Source organism: Lutra lutra, chromosome 4 (genome assembly GCF_902655055.1).
Source record: "Lutra lutra chromosome 4, mLutLut1.2, whole genome shotgun sequence".
Taxonomy (NCBI): domain Eukaryota; kingdom Metazoa; phylum Chordata; class Mammalia; order Carnivora; family Mustelidae; genus Lutra; species Lutra lutra.
Window position 1 is genome coordinate 172,121,852 of NC_062281.1, and position 17,874 is coordinate 172,139,725.

Below are 17,874 nucleotides of genomic sequence, written 5' to 3' on the forward strand. Positions count from 1 at the left end.
CCCTTTTTGGTACTGATAGTTTCTGAAAATGCTAGAATGACCAATATCCAGAAGTCAAAGTGGAAGCATGTGGCTCTTCCTGCAGAAAACTCTGTGGCTCCCCATTGCACTTAGATTTCAAACAAACTCCTTTCTAAGACCTGCCTCACTCCAGCTGCATCTCACACCATGTCAGTCAGGCCTCCCTACTCTCCCTCTAACATGCCAAGCTCACTTCTGCCTCAGGACCTTTGCACTAGCTGTCCTGCAGCTTGAAGAACTTTTTCTTCAGACCTTGGCATGCCTAGTTCCTTGTCCTTTAAACCTGAAACCAAATGTTGTCTTTGGTCACTGATTTAAAGTGCCCTCAACCTCACTTGTCATTGTTTATCTCATTACCCTTGTTTATTTTCTTTGGAGCACTTGACACTATCAAAAAATGATCTGGTGTATTTATTTGTTGACTTGTTATCTGTCTGCCCCTCCCTGGAATGTAAGAGATCAGGGGCCTTGCTGTATTCCTAGCACCAGAACAGTTCTTGGTATATTGCAGGCATAAGATTTACATAAATATTTGTTGAATAAATGAATAAATGAATGAATAAGTGAACATAGGAAAAGCTTTAGGAGAGAAGTATCAGAGTGCAGTGATTCATTCATCGAGACAGTGATAGACCCAAAGACTCTGCCTTCCTCTTCCCAAGGACAGGGGCACAGAGCCCAGCTGAATGGGTCTGGAGTGTTGGCACCATACCAGACTCCTTGCCTGCTTCTTCTCTATCCCACTGTCTTAGTCCTGGCTCCCCCTTCTCTTCCTCCTCTTCCCCTCCCTCTGCCTCACTGTTATTACATTACAGTCATTAGAAGCCTGCAGCTTCACCCCCTCCTGTCGACTTTTTCATAAAGGAATGTTAATGGAGTTCGTCTTCAGCAGGGGTGTTGCAGACTGTTGTCAAAACTTTGACTTGGCCACCCACATTCACATAATTAATCACACAGGAAACCAGAAAGGGGCAGCAGGAGGGCTGGGCCTCTCTATGTGGTGGCCCTCTTCCCAGAGTGGAGTGTGGTATAACACACAGCTGCTCCCCACCAAGAGCCCACAGGTCAGGCTGGAATCAAGACAACTCAACAAGAACCACTACAGAGGAGTAGAAGTCAGGCTCTAATCTGCCATGGGGAGGGGGGGTCTCCTCCACCTTCAAGAGGATACCAAGTAAAGGAAATTAAACAGACAAAGTAGAAGCTAGAGGGAGAAATAAGGTTAAAGACTGTCTCTTCTAAAATTATAAGGAAGCTGGCTTTTATTGAGCACTCTATTGGTTATTTGTTGCCATAAGACAAATTACCATACACTTAATGGCTTAAAACAACACACATTCATTGTCTCTCGGTTTCTGTGGGTCAGGAATCTGGTAATAGCTTGGTTTAGCTGTGAGATCTCACAAGGCTGCAGTCAAGATGTCTACCTGGACTGTGTTCTCATCTGAAGGCTCAACTGGGGAAGGACCCACTTCCCAGCTTATGTGATTGCTAAAACACTCAGTTCCTTGTGGTTGTAGGACTGGACTGGGAGCTTTAATTTTTTGATGACTGTTGGTCTGATGCCACCCTCAGCTCCTAGAGACTTATCACAGTTTCTTGCCATGTGAGTTTCCCCAGCTTGGCCTCTTCATCATGCTAGCAAAATCTCTAGAACAAATCAAGTAGCAAGATGAAGTTTTATGCATCATTACATAATCACAGAGGTCACAGCTCGTCTCTTTTTTCTCCATTCACTTGGTTAAGAGCAGGTCACAGGTCCTGCCCATATTTAAGAAAAGATTGTACGTATGTGAGTAAGGACACTGGCAGGGGGGATTATGAGACAGCCATCCTAGAGGATGCCCACCACATTACATATTAGGTGTCAAGGACTATGCCAAATGCTTTTGCATGTATTATATCATTTATTTACTAAAACAACCTGTAAGGTGAGCATCATCCCCATTGCACAGGGGACAACACAGAGGAAAGAACTTGACCAAGGTCCTGCAAACATTAAGATCAGAACCATCTGTATCATAGCACCAAGCCAACCTGTGCAAGCTTAGAGGGCTAAAGGATTTGCATCTTTAGAGTGAGGAGCAAGGGCCTGAGGGAGGCAGGGGATGGGGGTAACAAGTATGTTCTAGCTCCCTATAAGACTTGAGATCAGGAGGAAGGGATGGGTGTGGATTACATGTTGAGAAAGAAGAACACTGAGAACGCTTATGTTTGATGATCTCTGTTTTCTCAATGAGACAGAAAATGAGGGCATCTCCTGAGAGAGAGGGGGTTGGGATGGAGGGGAAGCAGAGCCAAGTTGGAACAACAGCTGTAGGAAATGGGGAATGGGGAACAGGAATCTTGCCAGCAGCAGTACAAGTTTGCCAAGTAGGATAAAGCTGCTTCATCCCTGAAGACTTCAAAGGTCTCCTTGGTAGGGGATACCCACTCCTGCCCCCTACACTCTGAGTTGCCTTCATTTTCATCATGCCTTGTAGTGCTGTAGTTTATGCTCACATCCTTCTCACCAGAAGGAAAGTTCAGGGCAGGAACCTGACAGTAGTCTATGCAACAGACTATGTAGTACCACATAGTAGACTATGCAGTAGCCAACACAGGATCTGGCATATGTGAGTCTTCCATAAATGGCCTGACTCCAGACCTTGAACTTCTAAATCACTCCACTGTATTACCTTCTATTCCCTAAAGGCTCTCTAGTTCTGTAAGATTTTTCAAAGTATGTATTTTTACTTTTGTTTTGAGAATAAAAGTTCAAAAAGTGGTAGAGGACAAAGTCTAAGTCCATCCTGGAACAGGAGTGGAGGTGGAATTAAGGAAGTCTGTTGCATTCATAACACAGTGACAAAAAAGCAATTTTGTCTTTTGGCCCAGTCTTTTTGATGTCAAGAAGTCAATAGCCATTTCACAATATTTCATACCAACTTATATTGGAGATGAAGCACTGCTCATGATATGTCGCCTGAAAAATACAGCACAGACACAGAACAGTCCTATTTGTGCCAAATGACCACTTTAGTCTCATTTTAAATGGCAGAATCCTAACTCAAAATACCTTAGACAAAAAAAAATAATAAATAATAAATAAAAAAGAAAGAAAAGAAAGGAAAGGAAAAAGAAAAAAAAAAAAACATTTGGGCTCATCTTCAATGAAGTCCAAGATTACACTCTGTTGCCAAGGGACTAACATTTTGGCCCAAGAAAAAGGCAGATGGCTTACAGTAGCCTCAGGACAGGGCTCTCCTCTAGGACTCCTGGCACAAGTCCTGTGGTCCCCTCTGATTGGACACCCTGGGTCACATGCCTGTAACTGAACCAATCAGTGTGACCAGGGGACTTCAGAGGAGGGTGCTGTGAACAAGAGGAGGAATGGATGCTGGGTGGACATAAAGGCAGTAAATGTCCACTCCATGTGTGCTGTGCTTCTAACCACAGACAACTGATTGGGTGGGTGCCCACCAAAACCAGGGTTTTCTCTAGTTTAGAGGACTTGGACGGAGTCAGATGCCCACATTCGTAAAATCAGCCCTGTGTTTTCATCCCCACCAGAGCAGGAACCAACCCTGAGGTGGTCTCCTGGCCCGCTGATGATACCTAAGGCTCAGCTGGAGGAGCAATTCTGGAATTACTGGAGGAACCAAGTACTCCAAAGCCCACCTCAACTCCAGTTTCCCAACCTCTGCTGGGGCCTCAATTAGGAGTCTGACCTGAATTCCAGGCCTTCTGGCCCTGCTGGTAAGGATGATGGCAGGACTGGCATCCATGCACCCGACCCAGAGGAGGGTCAGTCCTCTACCCTCGATAACCACTTGCAACCAAGATGCCCTACCTCTGTGACTTCCACTATAGACCCGGAAACTCCCATCCCGCCTGCCCAAGCTTAACTCCGTAGCTACTGACCTCACACATTGCCTTGGACCCCTTTGCCCTTCTCTCAAAGCCAGCCCTCCCCAGGATCAGCTTCCAAGTCCCAATCTCAACCGCCACCCCACTCACTTCCTCAAGGCAGCAGCATCACTGGCTACACTAATGTCACACAGGAGACCAGCGATGGGCAATACAGTTGAATGGCATTTATTTCTAATTGGATCCATCAGCTTTGTCTGAGTCAGTTTTCCTTCTGCGCTGGTTCTTAGCTGACCCTTGGAGGCCCTTCCTGGCATTACATTGTTTGCGGTAGATTTCCAATTCCTCTTGGTATTTGGCTCTCAGGAGAGCTGCTCTTTGCTCATATGGCTGCTTTTCAGCATCTGTTTTCGCAGACCACATCTTTCCTGAGGCCCTTGCCACCTGCACTACTGACCAGCTCGGATTCTCCCTCTTCAGCCGGGCAAAGTGGTCTTGGCAGAAGAGCAGGAAGGATGATGGGGGGCGTCTGGGTGCTTGGGGGTCCCGTTTTCTCCGCTTCTTCTTCTTGCCAACATAATTCATCATCTCTTCCTGATACCGGGCTTTGTCGAGCTTGGCCAGAGCTTCATATTTGGCCTTTTCGTGCTTTGAGATGGACTTCCATTTTTCCGAACACTTTCTAGAGAACTCTTTAAAGCCAAGGTAGGTATTTGGCTGCTGCTCCTTGAACTTGTTCCTGTAATTCAGCAAAAAGTGGATGTAAGAAGAAACATTTGCCTTGGGCCTTATCTGGATTTCTTTTCTCATGTTCATAAGGTCATTTTTTTTTTTTTTTTTTTGGATTCAGTAACTTGGACAGCAGAGACTTCTGTCTCCACACTCCAGGAGCAATCTAGAAGGTGCCCTGCTTGCGGTGAATTTTTCCTTCTGTAAGAGCTATGGTCACAGCTCAGCCTTTTCAGTGGTGGTGGCATTATTGCATCAGAGGAGGGATTGTGACATCATTCACCAGCCTGTGGCATTAGCTTACAGCTCCTCTTATTGGTTGGCTACGGGAGGGTCCATTTTTTTCTGCTTCTCATGTGAGATGGTGGTTCACCCAGGGCTGGTTTGGAAGCAGCGACTTCCCCTGGAATATTTCTCCTTGATGTCCTGGAGGCCATGGGCTTTGCTCAACTATAGGAGATTTCAGTCCCTCGGATGTAGTAATGAGCCATGGGGTCTGCCTTCCTCACCGTAAGATTGTCAAGACGCCGCATGATCCCTTCCGAAGTCAGGATGGATATAATGAACGTGAGGAGGTGGATGGCTCCAGGGCTGTCATGATAAAATGTGAAGTCTTTCTGTTTGCCTTGAATGGTGGCAGCTCATGCCGTTCAAAGAGTTTAGTAGTAACTCTAAAAATAATGAGGTATGACAGCCGTGACTCGGTTCCTGTCAGGACAAAGTTGTCTAATTTAAAACCTGAGCACTTGGGCTATATACATCTGAACTCTTCATTTCTCTGAAGAAACTGGGATGGGGTGGGCAGAGGGAAGAGAACCTTGAGGGGCTTTACTCAATACACTTGAGGCCGTGAAAATGGGGTCAAATCCTTGGCCGTCAGGAGGCCTCCCTGCTCTCATCTCTGGGGTCATTGGCTCTCAGGCTTAGAGTACAGAGCTCTAATGGCTACACTCACACTTGTCAGCTTTTGACTTTGTGTTAAAGCCATTGCCCATATTCCACTAGTCTTCCAATGGAAGGAAAAAGAAAAGACAATAAAAAGGTCATCTTGTGACCTTTGGACACTTTGAGGGCATTGCTTGTATGGGACCAGGGTTCATATAACTCAGTGGTTGACGATAGTGCCAAATTTATAGGACTACAAAATGGAGCCTCATTAGCAGAAAAGTTAAGGTAAAATAGCCTAACAGATGGGAGTCTGAATTTGGACTGATTTGCTTGACTCAAGCTTGTGTTTCTTTCTCAGTCCTTAGAAGTGGTGCCTCGGGGGCCAACGACTCTGGTGTGTATCTTCAGCAACTGAGCCTGACAGGGAAACTTGACTAAGACTAGACCACATTTCCAGGGCTCCCAGTCCGTTCCTAAGCCTCTGAGACTGACTGCAACTTCCATCTTCTGTAAAAGAAAGATGGAAACTAATGAGTGTCCCCAGTCCTGAATTTGAGCCCCAGCTCTGCCACAAGGCAACTGGGCTACGATGCTAGCTCCTTCCTTCCTGTGAGCCTCTGATTTCATATCTGTAAAATGGGTGCTTTGGACCGGCCAGGAAGGACCCTCCAGATGGCATGCTGTAGTTTTGTGGCTGCATTTAGAGGCCTATAAGATCTCAGATGCCAGCCGAGGAAGCCTGGGCTAGTGATGATGGGGCCAAGAGGTCTGGCAGGGGGAACAAATTACTCTGAGAATATATCTCAGCATGCTAAGTTGTTTTTCACTCTGGTTCTTTCTCCCAAGGCCAGGAGTTGGCTCACCTATTTGTTGGATTTGAGCTAGGTTGCCAAGATCAATAGGACATAGCTCCTTTCCAAGATGGAAGGACAGGTTGTGAGAAAGAATTTGGCCGATGTCTGTGGACATGAATCCGACTCTGCTCAGTCTCACAAAAACCCCAACAGCTCATTTGTGCCTCTGTTCATGATGATCTACCCTTCTCATGATGAAAAGATCCAGAAGGACTAACCCTATAATCATCTGGAGCCTAGCATGTCTAGGAAGACAAGGTGGTAGAAGGTAAAAGCTACGGCCACCCTGTGATGCTTGGGCCACAATCTCACCTTGGAGGGATGAAGTGGGGGAAATGTCTGGAGAACCTTAGGGAGGGTCAGTACGGCTAGCTTTCTAAGTCGATGCTATGTGCTCTGGTAGCTGGGGCTTTCCAAACCTCTTCACTATCTTCTGTGCCCTGGGAGGCTGACCCAGATGGACCACATCAGTGGATCTCATGCCCTGTGGCTTCCATTTCAGTTTGGTCACTGTGGACCCCAACAGTAGATCAGGGAGAGAAAGGTGATTCCAGGACATTCATTCTCCTGGCTTCCCCCTCAAGAGGTCACCTGGAGCTGGCTCTCAGACCCTGGACTGAAGGTCTTGGCTCCTATCAAGTTTCCCTTTCTAAATGACTGGCTCCTTCCAGGTTTAGGAATTGCTCCCTTTCCTCGTCTTCTCTTGCCAACGGTGGTAAGAGCTCTGCTTTTACTCTGCTGTCCCTTGTGGCTTTCCTACACCTTGCCCTTCCCTTTGTAAATAGCCTCTTTATTAAACACTCCTCAAATTATGCTCATTTGAGTGGCCATCTGGTTCCTGCTGGGACTCTGACCGATGTGCCATGTTTCTGGCTTTCCACCATGAGCAGCAATGGAGGTGGATAAATAAAGCAAGTATGGGCATAGGTCCAGGGTCAAAGGCTATTGAGCTTCTTGAGGCCCAAGGACCCAGTGGTCTCACAGCCTAGAATGTTCTGCAGGGGTAAGCGTGCCTGCCAGGGTAATAACAGAACAGGGCCACATGGCCTCCATAGAGGCATCTAATATCCCTTATATTATAAGATGACCTCTAGGCAGGGACATTGGTCTGGAAAGCCAGATAAGAAAGATTTTCAGCTTTGTGGGCCCTGTAGTTTTTATTGGACATACTCAACTCTACCATTGTTGCTCCAAAGTAGCCACAAACAATACATACATCGATAAGCCTGGCTGTGCCCCCAGTAACTTCACAAAAACAGGCAGGTGCCTGGACATCGTAAACTGCTACCATCCCAATCTAGAGCTGTGAGTTCAGTGTTTTCAAATTTGTTCATTGCAGCTTACAATAAGATTTACATTTTACATCACGACCCATTTGTGCATGTCTGTACTTCATAATATTGATATAATGCGTCATGTGTGCCTGTCTCTGTTCCAAGCACTTTACCTATATCAAATTATTTAATCTTTGTAACAACTGTGTGTGTTAGGGATGCTATTTTTTTTTAAAGATTTATTTATTTATTTATTTTAGAGAGAGAGCCAGCATGGGGCAAGGGAGGGGCAGAAGGAGAGAGAGTCTCAAGCAGACTCTGCTGAGCATAGAGTCTGATGCTGGCCTTGATCTCACGTCCCTGAAATCACTCCCGAAGCTGAAACCAAGAGTTGGATACTTAACCAACTGCACCACCAGGTGCTCCTGGGCAGGGGGGTTGGGTGGAGGTTGGGGGGTGGTGGCAGGGCTGCTATTTTTATCCCTATTTTAAAGATGAAGTTCTCTAAACACAGAGTTTGCAGAAACAACAATATAACAAATTATACTTACTATGTGTGTGAAGTAGTATTTTCTATTCTATTCTGTTATGGTCTATTTTGTTATTCAAAGTGCCTACAGACCTACAGATTGGTCTCATGACCCACTATGGGTTACAGTCCATGGACTGATTTGAAAAACACTACGTAGGCAAGCTGAGGGGGAGCTCTCACCTTGAATACAAATCCAATCAGATCCCCTTGATTTAGCGTTAGTAACATGAAGAGGAAAGAACATGGCCTTGGGAGCCAGGCAGACATGAATTCAAATTCTAGCTTTGCTACTTATGTTCTGGGTATTGCTCGTTACTACCTTATCAGTAAAGAGCAGTGAGATGGTAACAAAGCCGTGGATAGGAACTAACTGCAGTGATGGGAACAATGGACCCAGTACCCCTTTACCAAATGGGCCAGACGTAGGGACTCACTTCTAATGAATAGCATGTGGAAAAGGACAAATTGTACCTTTCCAGTGGAGAAAGCTGGCAGGTACCACCCTAACCAATAATGATATTCTTCCCCCAATTGCATAACCCCGGTCTAATCCTGAGAAAATATTAGACAAACCCAAATTAAGGGGTATTCTACAAAACACTTGACTAGTACCCTTCAGAAGTGTCAAGAAAGCAAGGAAAGCCTGAGAAAGCAAGGAAAGCCTGAGAAACAGAACCAGATTAGAAATCAAGTAGACTTAATGTCTCAGGGCTCTGGGAATTGATGGACTGGATGGTGGACCAAGAGAAAACACATTAGTGGAAAGACTGGGGACATCTGAATGAGTCTTCCACTGAGCTAATGTCAACTTCTGGATATGTCTACCATGGTTATATAAGACACTAATGTTAGAGGAATCTGGGCGATGGGTCTATAGGAAATTTTTGTACTGTCTTTGTAACCTGCAATGCTTTTTTTTTTTTTTTAAGATTTTATTTATTTATTTCACAGATAGAGATCACAAGTCAGACAGAGATCACAAGTAGGCAGAGAGGCAGGCAGAGAGGTAGGGGGAAGCAGTCTCCCTGCCAAGCAGAAAGCCCGATGTGGGCCTCGATCCCAGGACCCTGGGATCATGACCTGAGCCGAAGGCAGAGGCTTTAACCCACTGAGCCTCCCACGTGCCCCCGCAACCTGCAACTCTATTCTTATTTCAAAATAAAGTCTTTCGGAAATCTCCCTCGCTGACAGTAATGTGTACCCACAGTTGAGATACCTTGCTCTTGATCCATCTCCTCCAGAAATCTCTGGGCAGATTTGACCCTCAACCGTAGCAACATGTGCTCTTGGCATGTCTTCCATCACAGTGTTCCCTGAATTGCAGGGCATGCTGGAACCACCTGAGGAGGTTTCAAAAATCCCAGTGCTCAAGGTATTATATAGGACTGATGGATCCCTGACTTCTACCTCTGAAACCACTAATACATTATATGTTAATTGTTGAATTTAAATTAAAATAATAACAATAATGATGATAATAAATCCCAGTGCTCAAACAAGAAGAAGAAGAGCAAAGGTACCTGGCTTGGGCATCTGAAATGCTTTGATGCTTCCTTCATCCCCCTCCTGCCCCTCTTCTTGTGGGGTGGGAATCTGCCTACACATGCCCTCTGAGTGGAGTATCCATGGTAGGCAGAAAATGGCTCCACAGGGACACCCACATCTGAAACCTCAAAACCCATGACTGTGTTACCTTCCATGGCAAAAGGAACTTTGCAGATGTGATTATGTTAAGGATTTGGAATGAGAGGATTACCCTGGGTTACATGGGTGGAGACCTGCTGTAATCACCTGGGTCCCTGTAAGAGGAAGGCAGGAGTGTAGAAGTCTGAGATGGAGATGCAGTGACAGATGCAGAGAGTCAGAGTCAGAGATCTGAAGATGTGGTACAGCCAGCTTTGAAGGTTGAGAAAGAGACCACAAGCCAAGAAACAAGGTGACCACTAGAGGCTGGGCAAGGCCAGCAAACAGATCCCCCCCGCTAGAGCTCCAGAGAGCACAGCCCTGCAGTCACCTTGATCTTGGCTCCATGATACCCATTTTGGGCTCCTGCCCTTTCCCCCCACCCACCACCCAGAACTTTTAAGACAAGTGTGTTCTTTCAGGCCACAAAATTTGTAAAAATTTGCTAAAGCAGAAATAGGGAAGGAATACAGTGTCTTTCTCATCCATCTGGTGGTCTGTAATGTTTCCTGTGCTGTTCTTAACCCCTGCTTATGTTAATAAAAATTAAAAATTTATGCCACCACTTATTGGATTAGTTGTGGGACCAAGGAACATGGTCTGCTCAATTTTACACACTCTTCTTCATGCACTTGCTGACTCATTAAGTCACTAATTCACTCGTTTGCTTACCAGTTAATTCACTCTTAGATTCTTTCAGTTCATTCACTCACTTATTCGCCACTCATATATGTGTGCACATGCACACACATCTCAACAAATAGCTGTGAGTTGTGGAGCAATGTCACTGATTCTTTGATGGCCACTTATAAGCAGCATTTGAAGGATGGATATGTCTTAGGAAAGGAGGTGGTGGGAGAGAGAGGCATCTGAAATTTCCTGGAAGCCAGACTGGTGGGAAAGGCAGGGTCATAAACAGTAGGCTTAGGCTCTTTGGCACTAACCTCATGCCAAGAACTATTACTCAATCTCATGTGACCATAATATTTTAATAAGAATGACATTAATGGGGAGTTAGAGAGGAGAAGGGAGTTGAGGGAAATTGGAAGGGGAGGTGAATCATGAGAGACTATGGACTCTGAAAAACAATCTGAGGGATTTGAAGGGGCAGGGGGTGGGAGGTTGGGGGAACCAGGTGGTGGGTATTGGAGAGGGCACGGATTGCATGGAGCACTGGGTGTGGTGCAAAAACAATACTGTTACGCTGAAAATAAAGTTTTTAAAAAATTAAAAAAAAAAAAAGAATGATGGTAATGTTTTAAGTATATCATCTCCAGAAAAGCCGAGAGAGAGAGAGAGATTAATTTTTCCAGGGCCACACAGCAATGAGTGGCAGAGCCAGGCCTCAGACTCAAGTTGGTTTGACTCTTAAGTCCATGTGTTTTGCCGCTACTGGGAGTCTCGGAACTCCACTGGCTAGGACCAAGGAGAGGAGGAAGCCAGAAGGGAACAAGGCCAAGCAGTAGGAGGGCAGATGGAATAATAATAATAATAATAATAATAATAATAATAATAATAATAAGGTGTCTAAATCTCAACATTTGAGGGATTCAGGGGACACTTTTCTCATTTGGGTTGATGGATCTCTCGTTCCAGATGGATCCGGTCAGTTTACCCCAGGTCATGGAATGTCCTGAGTCTACAGGTAGACTGACGTGGATAGCCCATAGAACCACACCAGCATGTGCAGGTACAAACAGAACCTGGGTCTACTTTTAGAACACAGGCTGGTCAAAGCTGAAGTGAAGTGTCCGCACCTAGTCCAGTGGCTTAGTGGACAATGGACAAGAAATGGAACAGATGATCAAGCACAAGCATGGGATGAGCATGGCAAGGTCCAGGCATGCCTGCTTACCTCTGGTAGGACACAGCAAAGGAAGAGAGGATGAGGTCTAGAATGAGACCAATTTTGGGGAGAGAACGCCCACAGCAAAGTATGACTGGATATCCCTCACGGGCCTTGACAAAAATACTCTATTATGCCACAGAGTAGGAAGAGTGGTCCCTGATCTTTTTGTCCAGCTCCCTGCCTCCTTCAACCAACATGAGTATCTTTCATTTGGTCTTCCTAGCACTGGCCACTCCCTCCTTCTAAGCACATCCCTTCTTTTGGAGAACTGTCTTCGAAACAGTTCCAGAGGAGGCCTATGCCCTTGGCCCCAGGCATGGGCACACCCCCCAGTGGGACTACTTGGAGGACTCCAGTGAGCTTTTTCTAATTAGAACTAAGAAAGGGATTTTCGTCTTGTTTCTGGAAGTGAAGGTGTGAGGATGAATCAAAGCTGCTAAGGGTGGCCATGGGTCCAGCCTTGAGCATCGCCATTTGCCATGGAAAGAATGAAGTCAGCAGACAGAGCACAACAGAAAGAGGACACAGAGAGAGGGGCCTTGTGACATTTGGGTCCCTGGGTCTAGTCATCCCTGGGGCTAGCTATGGCTTGACTATAGCAGCCAGTCATGTCTTCTCTATTCTAGGCTGATTTGATCTGGATTTCTGCCATCTGAAACCAAGAGCATTAGCCCAGATGTAATGCAGGTGAGCAATATGAGAAGCCAGGAGGAGAAGACTCTCCTCTTGCCCATTTGTCTGTTCTCTCCTTTTTATCTCTTTCCTCTCCCTTCTACTTGCTTTTGCTCCACTAGATCTCTGGTTTGTTATTCAGAAAGTATATATACAACACTGGCACATTATTGGCCCTCAGTAATAACAACAAATGGTCTTTGAGCACTTGCTATGTGCTGAGAACTGTACCAAGAGCTTTTTAAAAAAAATTTATTTTAGTTTTTCAGTGTTCCAAGATTCATTGTTTATGCACCACACCCCATGCTCCCAGCAATACGTGCCCTCCTTAATACCCACCACCAGGCTCACCCATCCCCCCACCCACCTCCCTTCGAAAACCCTCAGTTTGTTTCTCAGAGTCCACAATCTCTCATGGTTCATCTCCCCCTGTGATTTCCCCCAGTTCACTTTTCCTTTCCTTCTCCTAATGTCCTCCGTGTTATTCTTTATGCTCCACAAATAAGTGAAACCATATGATAATTGACTTTCTCTACTTATTTCACTCACCATAACCTCCTCCAGACCCATCCATGTTGATACAAAAGTTGGGTATTCATCCTTTCTGATGGAAGTGTAGTATTCCATTGTATATATGGGCCATATCTTCTTTATCCATTCCTCTGCTCTAGAGCATCTTGGCTCTTTCCACATTGTGGCGATTGTGGCCATTGCTGCTATGTACATATGGCCCTTCTTTTCACTGCATCTGTATCTTTAGGGTAAATACCCAGTAGTGCATTTGCAGGGTCATAATCTCTACACTGTTTTCCAAAGTGGCTGCACCAACTTGCATTCCCACAACAGTGTAAAAGGGTTCCCCTTTCTCCATATCTTCTCCAACACTTGTTTCTTGTCTTGTTAATTTTGGCCATTCTAACTGGTATAAGGTGGTATCTCAATGTGGTTTTGATTTGAATTTCCCTGATGGCTAATGTTGATGAACATTTTTTTCATGTGTCAGCCATTTGTATGTCTTCTTTGGAGATGTGTCTGTTCATATGTTCTGCTCATTTTTTGACGTGATTATCTGTTTTTTGGGTGTTGAGTCTGAGGAGTTCTTTATAGATCTTGGATATCATCCCTTTTTCTGTAGTGTCATTTGTGATTATCTTCTCCCATTCCATGCATTGCCTCTTTGTTTTGTTGACTATTTCCTTTGCTGTGCAGAAGCTTTTTATCTTGATGATGTTCCAAAAGTTCATTTCACTTTTGTTTCCTTTGCCTTTGGAGACATATCATGAAAGAAGTTGAGGTGGCTGATGTCGATGAGGTTACTGCCTATGTTCTCCTCTAGGATTTTGATAGATTCCTGCCTCACTTTGAGGTCTTTGATCCATTTGGAGTTTATCTTTGTGTCCGTTGTAAGAGAATGGTTGCATTTCATACACAGCTGTCCAATTTCCCCAGCACCATTTATTGAAGAGACTGTCTTTTTTCCACTGGATATTTTTTCCTGCTTTGTTGAAGATTAGTTGACCCCAGAGTTGAGGGTCTATGTCCAGGCTCTCTACTCTGTTCCACTGGTCTATGTGTCTGTTTTTGTGCCAGTACCGCTGTCTTGGTGATCACAGCTTTGTAGTAAAGCTTGAAATCAAGCAACATGATGCCCCCAGTTTTGTTTTTCTTTTTCAATATTTCCTTAGCAATTTGGGGACTTTTCTGGTTCCATACCAATTTTAGGATTGTTTGTTCTAGCACTTTGAAAAACTTCGGTGGAATTTTTAATGGGATGGCATTGAAAGTATAGATTTCTCTGGGCAGTATAGACATTTTAACAATGTTTCATCTTCCGATCCATGAGCATGGAATGCTTTTCCATCTTCTTGTGTCTTCTTTAATTTCTTTCATAAGTGTTCTGTAGTTCCTTGAGTACAGATCCTTTACCTCTTTGGTTAGGTTGATTCTCAGGTATCTTATGGTTCTTGGTGCTATAATAAATGGAATCGATTCTCTAATTTCCCTTTCTATGTTTTCATTGTTAGTGTATAAGAAAGCAACTGATTTCTGTGCATTGACTTTGTATCCTGCCACATTACTGAATTGCTGTATGAGTTCTAGTAGTTTGGGAGTGGAGTCGTTTGGGTTTTCCATATAAAGTATCATGTCATCTGCAAAGAGAGAGAGTTTGACTTCTTCTTTGCCAATTTGAATACTTTTTATTTCCTTTTGTTGTCTGATTGCTGTTGCTAGGACTTCTAGTAGTATGTTGAACAACAGTGGCGAGAGTGGGCCTCCTTGTCATGTTCCTGATCTCAAAGGGAATGCTGTCAGCTTTCCCCATTGAGAATGATATTCACTGTGGGTTTTTCATAGATAGATTTTATGAGGTTGAGGAATGTTCCCTCAATCCCTATACTTTGAAGAGTTTTAATCAAGAACAGATGCTGTATTTTGTCAAATGCTTTTTCTGCATCAATTGAGAAGACCATGTGGTTCTTCTGTCTTCTCTTATTCATTTGTTCTATCACATTGACTGACTTGCGAATGTTGAACCACCCTTACATCCCAGGGGTAAATCCCACCTGGTCATGGTGGATAATCTTTTTAATGTACTGTTGGATCATATTAGCTAGGTTCTTGTTGAAATCTTGGCATCCATATTTATCAGGGATATTGGTCTGAAATTCTCCTTTTTGATGGGGTCTTTGCCTGGTTTGGGAATCAAGGTAATGCTGGCTTCATAGAAAGAGACTGGAAGTTTTCCTTCTGTTTCTATTTTTTGAAACAGCTTCAGGAGAATAGGTATTTCTTCTTTGAGTGTTTGATAGAATTCCCCAGGGAATCCATCAGGTCCTGGGCTCTTGTTTTTTGGCAGGTTTTTGATCACTGCTTCAATCTTGTTACTAGATATTGGTCTATTCAGGTTGTCAATTTCTTCCTGTTTCAGTCTTGGAAGTTGATAGGTTTCCAGGAATGCAACCATTTTTTCTAGGTTGCTTAACTTTTGGCAAATAGCTGTTGATAATCATTTCTGATGATTGCTTCTATTTCCTTGATGTTAGTTGTTATCTCTCTCCTTTCATTCATATTTATTAATTTGGGCCCTCTCTCCTTTCTTTTGGATTAGTTTGGCCAGTGATTTATCAATCATATTGATTCTTTCAAAGAACGAGCTTCTAGTTTTGGTGATGTGTTCTACTGTATCTCTAGTATCTATCTCATTTATCTCCACTCTAATCCTGATTATTTTCCTTCTTGTTCTTGGGGTTGCCATAATTTGTTGTTGATTTTCCAGTTCTTTAAGGTGTAAAGAGAGCTGGTGTATTTGGGATTTTTCAATTTTTTTGAGTGAGGCTTGGATGGCTATGGATTTTCCCCTTAAGACTGCTTTTGCCATATCCCTGATGTGTCTTCCTTCTCATTGGTTTCCATGAATTGTTTAAGTTCTTTGATTTCCTGGTTGATCCAAACATTCTTAAGCAGGGTGGTCATTAGCTTCCAAGTGTTTGAATTTCCTTCTAAACTTTTTATTGTGGTTGAGTTCCAGTTTTCAAAGCATTGTAGTCTGAGAATATGCAGGGAATAATCTCAATCTTCTGGTATCAGTTGAGCCCTGATTTGTGACCCTGTATGTGGTCTATTTTCGAGAAAGTTCCATGTGCACTCAAGAAGAATGAGTTTTTTGTTGTTTTAGGTTAGAATGTTCTGTATATATGAAACATTCGAATGTTCTATATATGAGGTCTATCTGGTCCAATGTGTAATTCAAAGGTCTTGTTTATTTATTGATTTTCTGCATAGATGATCTGTCTATTGCTGAGAGTGGCGTGTTAAGATCCCCTACAATTAATGTGTTCATATCAATATAATTATTTATCCTGATTAACAGTTGGCTTATGTAGTTGGCTGCTCCCATATTGGGGGCATAAATATTTATAATTGTTAGATCTTCTTGGTGGGTAGAACCTTTAAGAATGATGTAGTGTCCTTCTTTATCTCTGACTACAGTCTTTAGCTTAAAGTCTAATTTATCTGATATGAGAATTGCTATCCCAGCTTTCTTTTGAGGCCTGTTGGCATGAAAGATTGTTCTCCATCCCTTCACTTTCAGTCTGGATGTATCTTTAGGTTCCAAATGTGTCTCTTGTAGACAGCATGTGGAAAGGTCTTGTCACTTTATCCAGTCTGCAACCCTGTGCCTTTTTATGGGAGCATTTAGGCCATTCACATTGTGCAAGTAATTATTGAAAGATAAGTTTTTATTGACATCATGTTGCCTGAGAAGTCCTTGTTTCTATAGATTGTCTGTGTAAATTTCTGTTCTATGTCACTCTTCAATTCTTTCTTCTTTTATAGAATCCTCTCCTTAATATTTCTTATTCTGCCGGCTTGGTGGCCACATACTCTTTTGAACCTTGCCAGTCTTAGAAGGTCTTTATCTCTCCATCCATTTTGAATGTCAGCCTTGCTGGATAAAGTATTCTTGGCTGCATGTTCTTCTCATTTAGTGCCTTGAATATGTCTTTCCAGCCCTTTCTGGCTTGCCAGATTTCTGTGGACAGGTCTGATGTTATTCTTTTTTTTTTTTTTTTTTTTTAAGATTTTATTTATTTATTTGACAGAGAGAGATCACAAGTAGATGGAGAGGCAGGCAGAGAGAGGGCGGGGGGGAAGCAGGCTCCCTGCTGAGCAGAGAGCCCGATGCGGGACTCGATCCCAGGACCCCGAGATCATGACCTGAGCCGAAGGCAGCGGCTTAACCCACTGAGCCACCCAGGCGCCCTGGTCTGATGTTATTCTGATAGACCTTCCTCTGTACATAAGGAATCTCTTCCCCCAGCTGCCCTTAGGACCTCTTGTCTAAGATTATGATTTGTGAATTTCACAATTAAGCATCTGCAAGTCTTTCTAGATTTGTTGATCTTGGGGTATCCTTTCTGCCTCTAAGACACAAACATTTGTTTTATTCTCCAGACTGGGGAAATTTTCATCCAGAATTTGTTCAACTATATCTTCTAGTCTTCTCTCTTTCTCCACCCCCTCAAGGATCCCAATAATTCTGATGTTAGAATGTTTCATGGCATCATTTATTTCCCTAATTCTGTTTTCATGGCTTCTAAGCTATTTGTTCCAGGCCTCCTCTTGATCCTTCTTTTCTATCAGTTTGTCTTCTAGATCAATAATTTGATCTTCTGCCTTGATTACTCTAGCTGTTAGAGTATTTAGATTAGATTGGATCTCACTGATAGCATTTTTTAGTACTGCCAGATTAGCCCTCACTTCCACCCTTAGAGTTTCTGTGTTGCCACTAATGATCTTCTCTAACCTAGCCATTGCTTGGATAATTGTTACCCTGAATCCCCTTTCTGACATACTGTTTATGTCCGTATCCAATAGTTCTGTGACAGAGGGCACAGTCTCTGAATTTTTCCTCTGTTGGGTGTTCCTCCTCCTAATAATTTTGGTGAGAGGTGGTTACGGGGATGTATAGCTAAATATATCAACCACAATCCAGGCAAGGTGCACCCTGGAAAGTTTTTG

At 43.7% G+C, this 17,874-nt stretch overlaps 2 protein-coding genes across 2 annotated transcripts in view; one reads left to right on the top strand and one right to left on the bottom strand.

The window, feature by feature from the left end:
• CSMD2 (CUB and Sushi multiple domains 2) overlaps positions 1-17,874 on the top strand; it is a 619,562-nt gene that overhangs the window by 273,166 nt on the left and 328,522 nt on the right. The window lies entirely within an intron of this gene.
• On the bottom strand, positions 4,076-4,826 carry HMGB4 (high mobility group box 4). The gene has a single exon (XM_047727771.1). It carries the CDS (start codon positions 4,684-4,686, stop codon positions 4,105-4,107), a length of 582 nt encoding a protein of 193 aa, XP_047583727.1. The 5' UTR covers positions 4,687-4,826; the 3' UTR covers positions 4,076-4,104.

Bases quoted from the DNA above. Each gene is read 5' to 3' on its own strand.
- HMGB4 (XM_047727771.1), bottom strand. From the start codon at position 4,686: ATGAACATGAGAAAAGAAATCCAGATAAGGCCCAAGGCAAATGTTTCT.